At 35.7% G+C, this 16,656-nt stretch overlaps 2 protein-coding genes across 2 annotated transcripts; both read left to right on the top strand.

Annotated features, from left to right (window-relative positions):
• The first annotated feature begins 186 nt into the window (after window positions 1–186).
• LOC132555118 (ankyrin repeat domain-containing protein 7-like) lies at window positions 187–5,027 on the top strand. Its single transcript, XM_060219461.1, has 5 exons — window positions 187–236; window positions 2,490–2,677; window positions 3,112–3,269; window positions 3,514–3,713; window positions 4,266–5,027. Exons 2-5 carry the CDS (start codon window positions 2,533–2,535, stop codon window positions 4,774–4,776), a joined length of 1,014 nt encoding a protein of 337 aa, XP_060075444.1. The 5' UTR covers window positions 187–236; window positions 2,490–2,532; the 3' UTR covers window positions 4,777–5,027.
• Window positions 5,028–14,429: 9,402 nt separating this feature from the next.
• Window positions 14,430–15,095, top strand: LOC132555094 (uncharacterized). Its single transcript, XM_060219433.1, has one exon. It carries the CDS (start codon window positions 14,430–14,432, stop codon window positions 15,093–15,095), a length of 666 nt encoding a protein of 221 aa, XP_060075416.1.
• Window positions 15,096–16,656: the final 1,561 nt, after the last annotated feature.

The raw sequence follows: 16,656 nt of genomic DNA, 5'->3' as shown, positions 1-16,656 counted from the left end.
CCATTGGTGCTGTGACAACTCAGGGTCATTTCAACGCTTCGTTGCCTTGCACACTCTCATTAAGCGTCTTTCTGATTAGGAAATAATCTAGATCCGACTTTTTTCTCCTGGAAAAAGTGACCTTTAACTGCGTTGAAAGCGAAGTAAACAAAACCATGATCTAGAGTCAGAGACAGTGACAATGTGACAATTAACGGAGACGCTTCTTTCAGGAACTTGATACAGCTACGCTGCAGGTTATATGGTGTTAATTGTGAAAACGTTATTTTAAACTCGATTTATGGATGAATAGAAAAACGTATGAAAGTAAGCAATGTAAAATCTGACAGATGTCAGGTAACTGAGTCTGGTGAAGATATTTTGATGTCTACTTTACATACATGATCTCCTGGTATATCAAGTTTAGTCAAATTTGGATTTTTTCTTTTGGTGTAAGCGATCTAAATGCAAAATGAGGCTATCACTACCAGCAGTGGTGATGACACTCTATCCAAACATCTACACTTTAATCCTTAAACCTCAGACATATATACATTGTACATACATGTACATGTGTAAATTGTACATGTATGTATAGACTCATCTGAGCAGTGCTCAAACACAAAACGTACTTTTGATGCTACCTGAAAATGTTTAGGGGAGCATGAAGTTGTCACTATGTCTGCATTCGTCCGTCGTTCGTCCTTTATATTAGCATAACTTTGTCCACAGTAACTGTATAATCAAAGATCATGAAACTTGGTGTATACAGTCATCATACTAATGAAATATGCAGTATACAGAATACAGGGTCTGCAGACCTGGATTACAGAGTTATTGCCCTGTGTTAAAAAATTGTGTCCAATGTAGTAGTGTCATTATTTGGCAGTATTGCTTTTAACATATTTATAGTAGTTTAGCTATATGTGTTCGTATATAACGGAAATCAGCCTACCGTAAATATTGTATGTGGCGCATCGCAGCAAAACTTATAGCGTGCACGCGGAAATAGCATGTGCGAATGTGAGTGAGATACTGAGGGGATGTGATGTAATGTGTAGTACACCTATTTGTCCTGCACGGATTGTCTGTGTTTAGTAAGCGAGTGTTGAATGTTGGGAAGTTTACCTGGCACATTGGTCACATTTGAACAGAACACCCAGAGCTACAACATTGAAGTATGATAATAGCCAGCCTAGCGACCATGAGAGGTAGCGACATTAGAGCCTAAAAATACTGTAAACTTTTTTTATTATTTTATTGATAATAAACCTATGAAGCAAAAAGAACCCAGGAGTTGTTTTGATGAGGTCAACAACAACTATTACACCAATAAAAATGTTTTCACCGATTTTCTTGTTTTTGTACTCAGAGGAAAGATTTGTCATGAACATTTCCAGCTATATTAAAATCACATATAGCTGTTGTTACATGTACATTTAACTTTTGGAAGGTTCAACGCTATCAGTATAATAGCGGATATTAATGGAAGTCAGAACCTCATTAAGATATAGAATATTTAAAATGTTGTGATGTCATTCTTTATAATGATATTCTAACTTCTTTTACATGAAAATGCAGACAATATTTTGGTTTGTATTGTATTTTGTAAAATATGTTATATCCAGTTTTGATTCAGTACATTTCTTTTAATTATTCTATTATGAGAAATGTAGAGAAATCGGTCATAAATGTTTTGAATAAGAACCAAAAATAGAATAAGTGTTTGACCACTGTTCCAGTTTGAGCTGGTCAGGATAGTCTAATACAGAAGGAAAATAACTAGACCCAATAGAGACTTCTCTTCTGTTAGCTTCTATTTGTTCACTGAGCTGTGAAGTCATCACCTTTTCCATCACAGTGGTTGTCAGATCTTACATACTTACATATAATTAGTGTGGGCTTTGCACTGACTGGTCTCACCAGAGCCATCTTTATGGGGCCAGTGAGAAATGAATCTCATTTTCATAACATGAACAATTCAAATAAATTAAATGGCTTATCATAAAACTTACTTAAGTCAATCAGAAAATTACTAAGCTGTTTAATGCCATTTATTTAAAGATTGTTTTCTTCATTTTTCAAGCAGAAAGTGGTAGTTTAGCTGTGAATACCTTAAACATGTAAACATATTTCTGTTTTATGAATATCAAAAGTTCACAGAAATTATTTGTCAAATAAGTTAACACAATCAGTTTGAGAATTAGAAAGCTTTCTACTTTTCTTTACTTTGGAAAGATGGTGTATAAACACAGCAACAGTAGTTAGCTCAAGTTTCTTCACTAAAGCATTACAGAAAGATATAGGCAGTATCTTGTATACATCCCCCTTACAGAGTGTGGTATCAGAATTATGTTAGTGAAAGATGTATTTGTATCATGAATCAGATTTTTAAATCTTGGTCCCAAATTAGGGACAGCATATATTTGATTTTAATGTATTGTGTAAAAATTAATAGAAAAAAATATTGATCAGGTAGATCATTTAATCAAAATTTTTATGGGTAACAGATGAATGGAGGAGTGCATCCAGCATTGTGTTAAACCATGACAAATGGAGGGAATGAATAAACAGATTATTTTGGCTATAAAGAAGAATGACGTGGAAAAACTTCTACAGATAGCAGTCATGCCTGGATGTGATGTTAACTATGTTTCTACCAGAAAACTCACCCCGCTGCTGTATGCTTGTAAACAAGGTCAGATAATTGATAGTTTGATAGTCGTGTTCATGTTCTGATGAAATAGAATCATTAATGTGTACATGTAAACTTGTACCTATAGTGAAAAATGTCAAAATTTTTAGCCTTCAGATGTTGGGCTGTTCATATTGCCTTGCATCAGGGGTCCATCATCTGTCTTGCTATTTCTAAGAGATTTTTCTCCAAATTTATCATGTTTTCAGCAAGTAACTGGAAAGAAGATAAAAGGAGGGAAAAGATAAAAACAGAATCAATAAATATCATACAACGGAAAGTGCCAAGACCCTTTAAGATCTCTTGTATTAATGAAATATAGGACTTGTGTTTGTGTGTACGTATGATATTGATCCTTTACTTGAAAAGTCTTGCATTTAAAAATTTAAAGACAAATCATTATCACAAAATTTAAAAATTCTGATGTTTATATGCAGGTGGTGTATCTACCCTCCTCATAGAAAAGCTTGTAGCTTGTGGTGCTGATATTGAGTACAAGGACAAGGAGGAAAAGACTCCATTCTTCCATGCTTGTGCCAAAGGAAATAGGGAGCTTATCCGTACCCTAATTAGGATAGGCTGCAACAAAAACAAGGTAACCATGTTTTTAATTCAGCAAAATACTTCTTATCTTTAAGAGACCATCTGTAAAAATTGAATTGAGATTTCCTTTTCTCTTTTTTTTTTTTTATAAAGGCAAATATGTATAAAATGGACATACATGTATTAAGTGATTTTATGTCAGTTGGTGTATCATTCTTTTTTAATTGAATTTTAACACAAAGTTATTACAAGGTAGGGTGTGCCGTTAAGTAAAAATTGATTTTGTTTATCTGCAGCCCAATATACATGGTGACCGACCAATACACGAGGCAGTGATACATGGTAACACAGAGGCAGTTCTAGAACTTTTGGATCAAGGCATTGATATCAATGAGGGTAACCGAATAACTGGTCACACTCCGCTGCACCTGGCAGTGTTACATGAGCAGACAGATATGGTTGAATTACTCCTACAGAAGGGAGCCCCTCCTGACAAGTAAGTAAATTGAACCTCATACCTGATATGTTGCCTGTAACAGGCGATCATGGATGTTCTGTGTCATTTTTCAAATATAATATATTTGGCCTATATGAAAATATTGCTTAGATATTGTAAAGTCAACTGATTCTTGCAGTTTATTTGCATTCATTTCACAACAAATTACTAAATATGCATTATTGGGAAAATGAAAATTAAATTTAATCAGGAACACATCAAGTCAAATTGGTCATGATTGTGTGATGAACATCACTTTCACAATAATGTATAATTTTCATGGGCACCATATTACTGCTCGAATTCTTTTAATTTCTGTGAAGACTTATAATTGTCAATGTTCTTCTATAATGATAATCCCTAAGATTTTAAATCACAAAAGGAAAATGAATTAAGAATACATCTTTAGCTCACCTGTCTTACTTGTTGAGACATGTTCAAGTGAAAAATTTTCTTTAAAGTGATAAAAATTGTTTTTAAATCTGCAGAATTTCAATATTGGAATATTTTGAGTCAGATGCTTTACAAGTATGATGCTATTTTCTGTTTCAGAGCTACATCAGAGGGAGAGTCAGCTTTACATTACGCTGTTCAGATATCCTCTCCTCGAATTATTAAACTCCTTGTTGAAAATGGTGCAGAAATAGACAAATTCAACAACTGTGGTGAGACACCTTTTATTATAGCTGTCCAGGAAGAACGAATCAAACATGCCCGGACACTGGTGAATGGTGATTGTGAAATGGAAAAACATCGGTACAGCTCAGCCTTATGTACTGCCTGTTCAAGGGGTAGTTACAAGATGATAAAGTTTTTGCTCTCGGAGGGTTACCCCATACACAAAGACAGGTCTTTCATAGCTAGCTCATTCCTTGTTTTGGAAGAGAAGCAGCCAGAACTGATGGACTATCTCCGACATCGCTGTGTCAATCCTCTCACCTTAAAAGAGATGACACGTATCTATTTAAGGAGATGGTTCAAAGGTGACTTGAAAAATTCCATCTCATACACTGGTCTTCCAACTCAACTTCAGCAATGGGTAGTATCCGATATCATTTACTGATTCCATTCCCAACATTTTTGTCTTAAAAGCATCACATTGCAAAAACTTTCCATATTTGACCTAATTAGCGGACATTTCCTGCTAAGCTTACCTCCATCTGTTTCAGAGAAATAAAATGGTTGCATTGACGAGAATCTACTGTAGACATCAACAGACAATTGTGTTAATTGCTCTTTCGGTGTGTTTTGTAGAAGGATTTTACATACAAAACGCATATTTAACAAATACGAAATAGAATGAGGATATTTAACGTTAGGATACTTACTTTATCATTGGTTACGTTAAATCTATGTTCAGAAATCATCTTTCTTTCATTGGGTTGTTTACACTAACAACAAAATGACAGAGTGATTTTTACATTCAATCTCTTGTCATTAATGACAGGAAAAACTTGATAAAACTTTTGAATAAATTTGATCATAAAGAAATGAGTGTGTTTATCGACAAAATCAAATAAGACTGTACAAAAATGGGAAATAAATGATGGGCAATCGAGCAATAACTTACATTTTATGGTTCAGTGACCAGATTAACACTCTTACTTTCAGTTTCTGTTATTCTATAAAAAGATGTTGTTGTATTTTCATGTTTCTGCTTAATTCATACAATATATAGAGTAGATGAATGACAACATACCAAATATATACCACAGCCACAAATCAGCCTTTAATTGAAGCAGATTCATTTCGCCATTTGCTCTGTAAAGCTCATGTGCAGAGGACTACGTCGCTTTCATGTTGGAAATGAGGAAATTTGAAATGGATATGAAAAGAGTTAATTAAGCCCACTCATTTTGTGTTTTTGCAAGCACACAATCCATTTAATAGGTCAAATATGGCATAAGGAAGTGTTCGAAGTGTTCTAAGTGTTGTAGTGTGTGTGTAACTTTCTTTTTTTTCTCTTTTTGACTCCTTTTTGAAAATCGCTTTGTTATTTAGAGTACATGTAGTACTTACTTTCTATTTCTTGAGATAACACCGTTTGATGTCTGTTTGGAAAAGATGATAGATCTATGTACAGTACATGGAACATAGCTGATCATTCATGAACTTTTTTGCTGTTACATATACATTTTTGTATTGTTATTTCATGAATTAGTTATGTTAAGGTAAAAAGATGTATAATTACACAAGTGATTCCAATTAATTACCTCAATTGTTAGCATTAATGCATGTTTACTTCCGTCCCATGTTTGATACTTTCTCTGAAATTTTCTACCAAATAGCTTTAATGTTAATCACTAGAATATTTCTAAATATCTGGTAGATGTTTAAAAGATACATGTAAAACATATACATTTAATGTTTGTATTGACAATCAAGCCTTTATCTAATGATGGAAAATATTCTCTATAAGAGTTGTGTACCTTGCACACTTGATTGATGTCAAATTTGACTACATAACCAATGGACTGTGTTTATATGTAGGCATTTCATGTAAAATTTCTGCTGTTGATGACATTTCCTAGGAAGCAGACATCTGTTTGTTACCAGTGATAAAATCATGCTTGGTAATAGACCTACTTGTAGATATTACTATGGAATTATAATCAAGGACCCTACCCCTGACTTTGAGTAAGGTCTGTTCCAAAGTTATTTGTTGGAGGGGTGGACGCATTTTTTCAGAAATCTTTATAGTTACCATTGATCAAATATTGAAATATATTTAGCATTAGGAATATAAGAAAAATGGTGATTACTACCACCGTCCATCAAAAAGTGCCTCCAACCCCATCCACTCAGATATTTTTGTAGTAGCCCTATATGTGTTTACCATACCTTATTGTAGGATAGATCTGATGCCTGTTGTATACAAAAATAATGAAATATGTACAGAATTTATATGCTCTAGAATAAAGGAAAAAATCTATTTCAGGTGCTGAAAATTGTAATATTTGTCAAAGTTTAATTATCCTATTCGGTGAATAGCATGCTCTCTTGAAACTATGAAAATAATGATGTCTCCATTTCATGTTTAATCTTAATGTTTTGCTATTAAGAGCTCTGTATACTTTGAGTATCCAAAATGGACTGACACCAGGCCTAGGGTGTAGTAGGGGTTATTATTGTATTGTTTTGATTGTCTAGAGACTGACACCAGACCTAGGGTGTAGTAGGGACTATTATTGTATTGTTTTGATTGTCTAGAGACTGACACCAGACCTAGGGTGTAGTAGGGGTTATTATTGTATTGTTTTGATTGTCTGGAGACTGACACCAGGCCTAGGGTGTAGTAGGGACTATATTGTATTGTTTTGATTGTCTAGAGACTGACACCAGGCCTAGGGTGTAGTAGGGGTTATATTGTATTGTTTTGATTGTCTAGAGACTGACACCAGACCTAGGGTGTAGTAGGGACAATATTGTATTGTTTTGATTGTCTAGAGACTGACACCAGGCCTAGGGTGTAGTAGGGACAATATTGTATTGTTTTGATTGTCTAGAGACTGACACCAGGCCTAGGGTATAGTAGGGACTATTATTGTATTGTTTTGATTGTCTAGATTGTTTTGATTGTCTAGAGACTGACACCAGACCTAGGGTGTAGTAGGGGTTATATTGTATTGTTTGATTGTCTAGAGACTGACACCAGGCCTAGGGTGTAGTAGGGACTATATTGTATTGTTTTGATTGTCTAGAGACTGACACCAGGTCTAGGGTGTAGTAGGGGTTATATTGTATTGTTTGATTATCTAGAGACTGACACCAGACCTAGGGTGTAGTAGGGGTTATATTGTATTGTTTGATTATCTAGAGACTGACACCAGACCTAGGGTGTAGTAGGGACTATTATTGTATTGTTTTGATTGTCTAGAGACTGACACCAGGTCTAGGGTGTAGTAGGGGTTATATTGTATTGTTTTGATTGTCTAGAGACTGACACCAGGCCTAGGGTGTAGTAGGGACTATATTGTATTGTTTTGATTGTCTAGAGACTGACACCAGGTCTAGGGTGTAGTAGGGACTATATTGTATTGTTTTGATTGTCTAGAGACTGACACCAGACCTAGGGTGTAGTAGGGACTATTATTGTATTGTTTTGATTGTCTAGAGACTGACACCAGACCTAAGGTGTAGTAGGGGTTATATTGTATTGTTTTGATTGTCTAGAGACTGACACCAGGCCTAGGGTGTAGTAGGGGTTATATTGTATTGTTTTGATTGTCTAGAGACTGACACCAGACCTAGGGTGTAGTAGGGGTTATATTGTATTGTTTGATTGTCTAGAGACTGACACCAGGCCTAGGGTGTAGTAGGGGTTATATTGTATTGTTTTGATTGTCTAGAGACTGACACCAGGCCTAGGGTGTAGTAGGGGCTATTATTGTATTGTTTTGATTGTCTAGAGACTGACACCAGGCCTAGGGTGTAGTAGGGACTATATTGTATTGTTTTGATTGTCTAGAGACTGACACCAGGCCTAGGGTGTAGTAGGGACAATATTGTATTGTTTTGATTGTCTAGAGACTGACAGCAGGCCTAGGGTGTAGTAGGGGCTATATTGTATTGTTTTGATTGTCTAGAGACTGACACCAGGCCTAAGGTGTAGTAGGGGTTATATTGTATTGTTTTGATTGTCTAGAGACTGACACAAGGCCTAGGGTGTAGTAGGGGTTATATTGTATTGTTTTGATTGTCTAGAGACTGACACCAGGCCTAGGGTGTAGTAGGGGTTATATTGTATTGTTTTGATTGTCTAGAGACTGACACCAGGCCTAGGGTGTAGTAGGGACTATATTGTATTGTTTTGATTGTCTAGAGACTGACACCAGGCCTAGGGTGTAGTAGGGACAATATTGTATTGTTTGATTGTCTAGAGACTGACACCAGGCCTAGGGTGTAGTAGGGGTTATATTGTATTGTTTTGATTGTCTAGAGACTGACACCAGGCCTAGGGTGTAGTAGGGGTTATATTGTATTGTTTTGATTGTCTAGAGACTGACACCAGACCTAGGGTGTAGTAGGGGTTATATTGTATTGTTTGATTTTCTAGAGACTGACACCAGGCCTAGGGTGTAGTAGGGTTTTGATTATATTGTATTGTTTTGATTGTCTAGAGACTGACACCAGGCCTAGGGTGTAGTAGGGGTTATTATTGTATTGTTTTGATTGTCTAGAGACTGACACCAGACCTAGGGTGTAGTAGGGGTTATTATTGTATTGTTTTGATTGTCTAGAGACTGACACCAGGCCTAGGGTGTAGTAGGGACTATATTGTATTGTTTTGATTGTCTAGAGACTGACACCAGGCCTAGGGTGTAGTAGGGACAATATTGTATTGTTTTGATTGTCTAGAGACTGACACCAGGCCTAGGGTGTAGTAGGGACAATATTGTATTGTTTTGATTGTCTAGAGACTGACACCAGGCCTAGGGTGTAGTAGGGACTATATTGTATTGTTTTGATTGTCTAGAGACTGACACCAGACCTAGGGTGTAGTAGGGGTTATATTGTATTGTTTTGATTGTGTAGAGACTGACACCAGGCCTAGGGTGTAGTAGGGACTATATTGTATTGTTTTGATTGTCTAGAGACTGACACCAGACCTAGGGTGTAGTAGGGGTTATATTGTATTGTTTTGATTGTCTAGAGACTGACACCAGGCCTCCTAGGGTGTAGTAGGGACTATTATTGTATTGTTTTGATTGTCTAGAGACTGACACCAGGCCTAGGGTGTAGTAGGGGTTATTATTGTATTGTTTTGATTGTCTAGAGACTGACACCAGGCCTAGGGTGTAGTAGGGACTATATTGTATTGTTTTGATTGTCTAGAGACTGACACCAGGCCTAGGGTGTAGTAGGGACTATATTGTATTGTTTTGATTGTCTAGAGACTGACACCAGGCCTAGGGTGTAGTAGGGACTATTATTGTATTGTTTTGATTGTCTAGAGACTGACACCAGGTCTAGGGTGTAGTAGGGACTATATTGTATTGTTTTGATTGTCTAGAGACTGACACCAGGCCTAGGGTATAGTAGGGACTATTATTGTATTGTTTTGATTGTCTAGAGACTGACACCAGGCCTAGGGTGTAGTAGGGGCTATATTGTATTGTTTTGATTGTCTAGAGACTGACACCAGGCCTAGGGTGTAGTAGGGGCTATATTGTATTGTTTTGATTGTCTAGAGACTGACACCAGACCTAGGGTGTAGTAGGGACTATTATTGTATTGTTTTGATTGTCTAGAGACTGACAGCAGGCCTAGGGTGTAGTAGGGGCTATATTGTATTGTTTGATTGTCTAGAGACTGACACCAGGCCTAGGGTGTAGTAGGGACTATTATTGTATTGTTTGATTGTCTAGAGACTGACACCAGGCCTAGGGTGTAGTAGGGACTATATTGTATTGTTTGATTGTCTAGAGACTGACACCAGACCTAGGGTGTAGTAGGGGCTATATTGTATTGTTTGATTGTCTAGAGACTGACACCAGGCCTAGGGTGTAGTAGGGGTTATATTGTATTGTTTTGATTGTCTAGAGACTGACACCAGACCTAGGGTGTAGTAGGGACAATATTGTATTGTTTGATTGTCTAGAGACTGACACCAGGCCTAGGGTGTAGTAGGGGCTATATTGTATTGTTTTGATTGTTATCTCTAGCTGGCTAGAATTTTGAGCATTTTTATATAAGACTACATGTTGTTATATATTGCATATAATAAAATGTTGAAGTTTTTGTTTTATATAATATTGTGTTTTATTATGTCAAAATGTCTCCAACTTTCAGAAAATGTGCATTTCTGCAAGGTAAACTCTTTTGTAAAGGAAAGTATAACAGGGGTCGATACGAAAAATTAATTGCTCATTTCAACATTATATTTAATCTTTCTTTCTTTCTTTTCTGTTAAAAGTGTGGAATTATCATATTTTTCTTTGATGGTAAATCATCAGTCTTCAATACAGGAAAGGAAATGAAGAATGTTCTGAACCGGAAACATCGACATTTTTTGTCATTGAATCAGTGGTCCTGTTATGAATTAATATTTCTCGATATTAAGCTACTTTTTGAGATACCCGAACCCATCACAATTCTTGCACGTGCGGAAGTCATCTATCAGCCCTGTTCTTTTACACCCGTATATTTGTCAGGGTGATTGTAAGCCTTAAAGAGGCGTCCAGTTACCTCGGAAGTCAGTGCTGCACCGGCGACACCTCCTACCGCAAGAAGTCCTAGAATTGTTCCACTCATGCTCCCAAAAAGCGCTGCACATCCCCGGGCTGCTTTCACTCCATCCCCTCTCCTAGCATAACATGGCCCTAGAAAGTGGGCTTCAGCAGTATGGCTGATGCCTGTCACCGCATCTCTAAGTAACACATTTGCTAATTTTGTAATTTCTCCAAAAACTAACTACATTTCATCCTTTTTCGCGGCATTAACGCTCATTTCGTTATTATTTCTTGCCGGTTATATAGCAAGTAAAAGAGATTTTGGTTCCCCTTCAATAGCAAATTTCATCACGTGGTAATTTATCTTATCATATAAAACCATGGTATAGATCTTCCTTTCTCTTATTTGTTCGAATATTTTTTCCGGTTAACTCGAGGTGATCGGTGTCGCATATGACGTTGGGTGTTGTGCATATTCGTAGTAGGTTACACTATATCGATATTTTTCCTTCGTTTCCTTCGACATAACGAGTTACAGGTTCAAATACATATCTGAAAAATAACAAACAACTTAATTTCGAATTCATTATATCAACAGAGATATATCATCATCGTATAGAAAATTATAAACCGTAGATCTTATTCTGATATAGTAGCTCTCCGTGAAATTGTATATACTTCACCATGACGCATTCGTTATTATTTTGTCGATGTCCAGTTCAAATTATTGAAAATAAGTGTTTCAATTTTATATCACTTAACAAATACTAAGTTATTGATGTGCGCTGAAAAAAGTGATTCTTATTGTAAATAACTATAGTAACACAAGTACATTGTATGATAAGTTCTGTATTCTGATGAGTTATAATGGTTCATGATTTATATAGTGTCCAAGTACGTACTTAAAATTATTTTAGCATTATCCTATATTGGAAATGAAAGAAATTAATTGAATTTTAATCATTCGAAACACCCGTACCAAAGAGGGAGGAAAAAAGTCAGGCCGGCCCTTATATATTTTTATATTTGAAACCCGTCCTTATTCCCACTAAATTTAATTTGGGTATTAGGGAATAACTTCTTCGTTCCTGACACGATGCAGCATGCATATAAACAATTCTTGTTTGACATTTTTCTTAATAGCCAGGTATTTTGTGAAGAATTAGATATACGTGATATCCTTTCACAACTTTAAACATCAGTTATTAATATAATGATAAGTTTATAATGGAAGATCTGTTTCAGCATGCGGTTGGAAACGAAGACTGATGTTAACTATCAATTTAAAAACTAGATTAATTTAAGTGGTACTATATCCACATAATAGCACCCTTTGGTTATGAGTTCAGTTTGATTATATCAATTTGATCGCAAATTTTGCAATTAAAATAATGACGTATTTTGTTTAATCTACAGAGTTGTTTTAAATGATCTAGGGAAGGATTTTGCAGTGTTTGTGTTCATAACACAAGGCAGATAACTTTGTTCCTTATAACCGTTTACCTATAACTTCAGGAATTCCTTTAAATATCACCAGTATCCATGTCAACATCAGTGCTGAGTACTGATTGGATAGTTTGATATATCCTTTAGAACGACAAGCCCTGTACACTTGTTTATCTCAATGTAAAGAAATTTTACGAATACAAATTCCGATTTACTTCAATAAGTCCCATATTTCAGAATGTATGTGGAATATATGAAAGCAAGACATGCTGGTCCGGGATTGGAACCAAATCGTCACAACTAAGAGAATTACTAGGAAGAGAATACAATATGATTCCGTGACTTAGCTTATAAAATTATAACATCAACGTACTACTTTTTAGAAAGTCTCATTTCCCATTTCTCATTTTCTCGTCCGTTGTAAGTAGTTCAGTGGATGTTGTTTCTGTGTGTATGTTAAGGAAAAAATATACAACATTGGCATCGTTCATGAATTAAGACATGAATACTTTCAATGATGATATTTCGAACACTGTGTAACACGCCTCCACATAGGGTAGAATATCATTTTTTCACTATTCCACCGGATACCCGGATTTTTTTTTCGAATTTGCTATGTATTCTTTAAATAACAAGTTTTCATAATAGAAATATTTGTGCATAAACGTAATGTCAAAAATTCACAAAGTCTTAAAAAACTGATATTGATGCGACCTGTTTCACGATTTATTTTTAACTGAAGAAGAAAAGAGAGAACACTCACCAATACAACTCGCGATGTGGTTTCAGTCTTACTGAATCGTCCTGTCAATATGCATGTCTGATTACATGCTTAAGTATCCATCAGAGTGATATATTTTCTGATTTGGCAGGATAAACATACTTATCATGTGTATAATCAATAAAAAATGTGGCCTTCATTTATCTATTGATTATCGTTATCATTTAGTACAACAATAAACTCGTTTATTCCTTTTGGAAGTCTGAAAAAGTAATAGCATAGTCATTTTTAAAGCATGGGATTTGAATTCAACTACTGAATTTGAAGATACATTATAAAAATGATACAATTTTATATCCCATGGTATTGATTCTATTATTTCAAAAAAATTGTTTGATACCATAACAAAAAGTTAGAACATGCATTTCAGTCAGTAAATGTTCGATCGTGTTCTGACATGTCCGTCCTATTTGCTATTTCGTGTTGAATCTTTGTAAATACCATTATATAATAAATACACAATCATTTTATATGTAAATATCTATGTTCACGGTGAATCTAAGCGTACACGTGATTACCATCATACAATCATATTTATTTAGATTTATGTTCTATCTGCCGGTATTGATCCTCTAAGCTCTAGTTTCTTCTTGTTAATGTTATGTGAGACGCCTGATATCTCTCTCGTCTCCATTCATTAATAGCTGTCTTGAGAACGGCGACTTCCATCTTGCGATATTCCAACGTTTAAGGTAAGGAAGATGCCCAATACACCTATTATATCTTATATGGTATAAACTTACATGTAAATAAAAATGTGTTTTTGCACTGGTAGTTATATCAAAAGCTGTCCAGTTTGCGTATATAATGTTCTAGGGGTTGTGACTGTAAAGTTGAAACTTTGTGAGTTATTTACCCCGATTAAATTTAAGATAGGTATTAATCCTTTGTACGATATACATGCACGTGAATTTTCTTTTGTTACGATTATTTCTTTAGAAGTCAAAATGAAAATTTCTCGTATAAAAGAAGACCTTACATTTGTTACTTGCGTAGAACCTATCTTAGTTGTCCTACAAATGTCTCTCATCGTCATTAAATCTGTTATCATATTAATCTATCCTATGGTATATAAATAACAAATGAATATTTGTCATTATTATTTGTGTTTTAAATAGAACCTTCATACCTGAAATAACTGAAACAATGATTTTAAATATTAGAATAATCTATCTCAATGAACCTATCAGATATTTCATAAAATGTAAGTTAGAGATATTTGTTTTGAATATTATTTTCAACTATTTGTTGTTTGTAAAATATGAATATTCATTTTATTTCATGTTTCAGACACAAGAAACCAAAAGACTAGAAACAATGCCGAGACGTTACTTGCTAGCAGCGTATGTAAAGGAAGAAGATGAGACTCCGAAGATCTTATCAAATCATACGTTTGATGTCAGAAAAAAAGCTGAAGACGAATTCTTAAGAATAGCAAACAGAAAAGTCCGCAGTACAGTTTTGTACGACAGTCAGACAGACGAAATTATTAAAATTGCAATTGAGGGCGAACCGATATTTCTGGTAAAAGCAATTGAACTTGCCAGAGGAGTAGGCCCAAATTCATATTTAGAGACGGTAAAAAACAAAGTCACCGAAAGTGCAGCAAAGAATGCCATCGAATCCATTGCAAAGGCGTTGCTCGGTGAAGCAGTGCCAGGTATTAGTGATGTCGTCATGGCGCATTTCACCGGTCCCTATTACGCCCTGAAAGGCGATCATGTAGGAGTAGCGGCAACGGCTGGCGGTTTGTGGGGTACTGTCTCTGGAGCTGTGATTGGAACTATCGCTGCTGGACCTATCGGAGGTGTTGTTGGTGGGATTATTGGGGGATCTGCGGCTAGCATGGGAGCTGGTGCGCTTGTTAAGTCGTTTGAACCGCCAAAGGAGCATAAAAAATGCGATAAATGTGATGGAACTGGGTTGTTTCGGGATTTCAGACGATGTCCGTCATGCAAAGGATATGGATACAAAATCAAATGAACATTTAACACTGTAACAACGTTATCAATTCAATTCTATTGTCGAATTTCGAACAGTTCATGAACTGTCAGATTTTTAAATTTTCATTTACTTATTTAAAATCTTTATTATTCATTATTTGTTTAAAATATGGTATCAGCTTCTATTAACAGGTTTGTATGCAATGTTAATTATATCATATTGTATCGTATTATATCGCTTACAATAGTAGTTGATAGGCAAATCTTACTGAAAACAACTGATTTGTGTGTATAAAGTACAGATACGCCGTTAATTCATAAAGCAGTAGACATGATATTAAGCAAACCAGTGATCTTTTGTAAGAAAATAAATGAAACAATAAAACTTTGTTATGCATAAGTCTGAAGTAAACTTTGGAGTAAAAACATCGTTAGACACTTCCATTAATTTTAGGATAATTATGAATTCCATAGGGAACTTCGTCAGAGAGCAGGTGAAATAGGAGGATGATGCGTTGGATTAACCTTGAAAGTGGATTGAAATTTACTTGATTCAGAAATCCTGAGATAACATTAAGACGTATCTCATCTGATCGGTATTTATTGTCTGTCTATTAAGAAACACTTGATGGTGATCTCGAATCAAAAATAAATAATGTGGTTCACATTGAAACTACAAACCGATGCTCAGAAGGCCGCCACGAAGAAACACTTGTGATCAATCTACATACTTGGCATTAATAGAAAAAATGTACAGGTGTAATAGACGTGCTTACAGGTAAAATGCAATGTCGCACGTGCTGCGTGATTTTCGTGACGTCTTATCACAGGTAGAATGCTGTTGTATGTAGATGAGTGCTCACTGTGCTGTCTTGATAGGACATATGTACGTGTTTGTAGCGATCTCTCACAGAAACGTCTGAAGGATTTTCCGTCTGCGGTTCAGCAAAGATCATCAATGGAGACATATTTCCCAAGAAATATCAGCTTCTTTTTTATTAATACCAACGAATGATGTAGTCGTGAGTATTCTCATATAAGCTGATTTTCACTAAATACATATAAATATACTCGGCAGGAAAAGAAACGCACAAAGTTTCTTACTGCAGTACACCTTAACTGTAAGGAAATAATGGAATATTTAGTCAGATATTACATCAAGAATGATCTCCCTTCTCGACAATCGGGACTAAAATCAGGGAAGTGTGACGATGTCATTGTCTGACTTTACGAGTTTCTTTCGTCCAAATCACGCAGCGTGATCAAGCCAAGTCGGATTTTCTCAAATGAATAACTTCTAAGTTCAGCCACATTAATTTTCCACGTTGTCATTTTGATTTCACCATTGACCGAGATGCTACGTTTATGCAGATTCAGAGGGGTAGAGCAATTGTGATGTTGGCGGATGGTCATAGCCAAACTGCTGTCGCATGTCACGTTTCCATGCTACTCATTTGCGTGTAGCAATCGCACGACAAGACAGGGCGATTTGATTGTCGCACTTGCGCAACAGATTCAACTCGGACTGCTGTAGAGACTGCGTTGCATACCTTAGGTACTCATGGCAGACCCAAAAATGCTCAAAATGCCATGAACCGCTT

The sequence above is a fragment of the Ylistrum balloti genome, unplaced genomic scaffold (assembly GCF_031769215.1).
Source record: "Ylistrum balloti isolate Yb309-2 unplaced genomic scaffold, AGI_CSIRO_Ybal_v1 Utg370452, whole genome shotgun sequence".
Taxonomy (NCBI): Eukaryota; Metazoa; Mollusca; class Bivalvia; order Pectinida; family Pectinidae; genus Ylistrum; species Ylistrum balloti.
The sequence above is the reverse complement of the archived record's forward strand: the minus strand, read 5'-3'. Positions and strand labels throughout refer to the sequence as shown.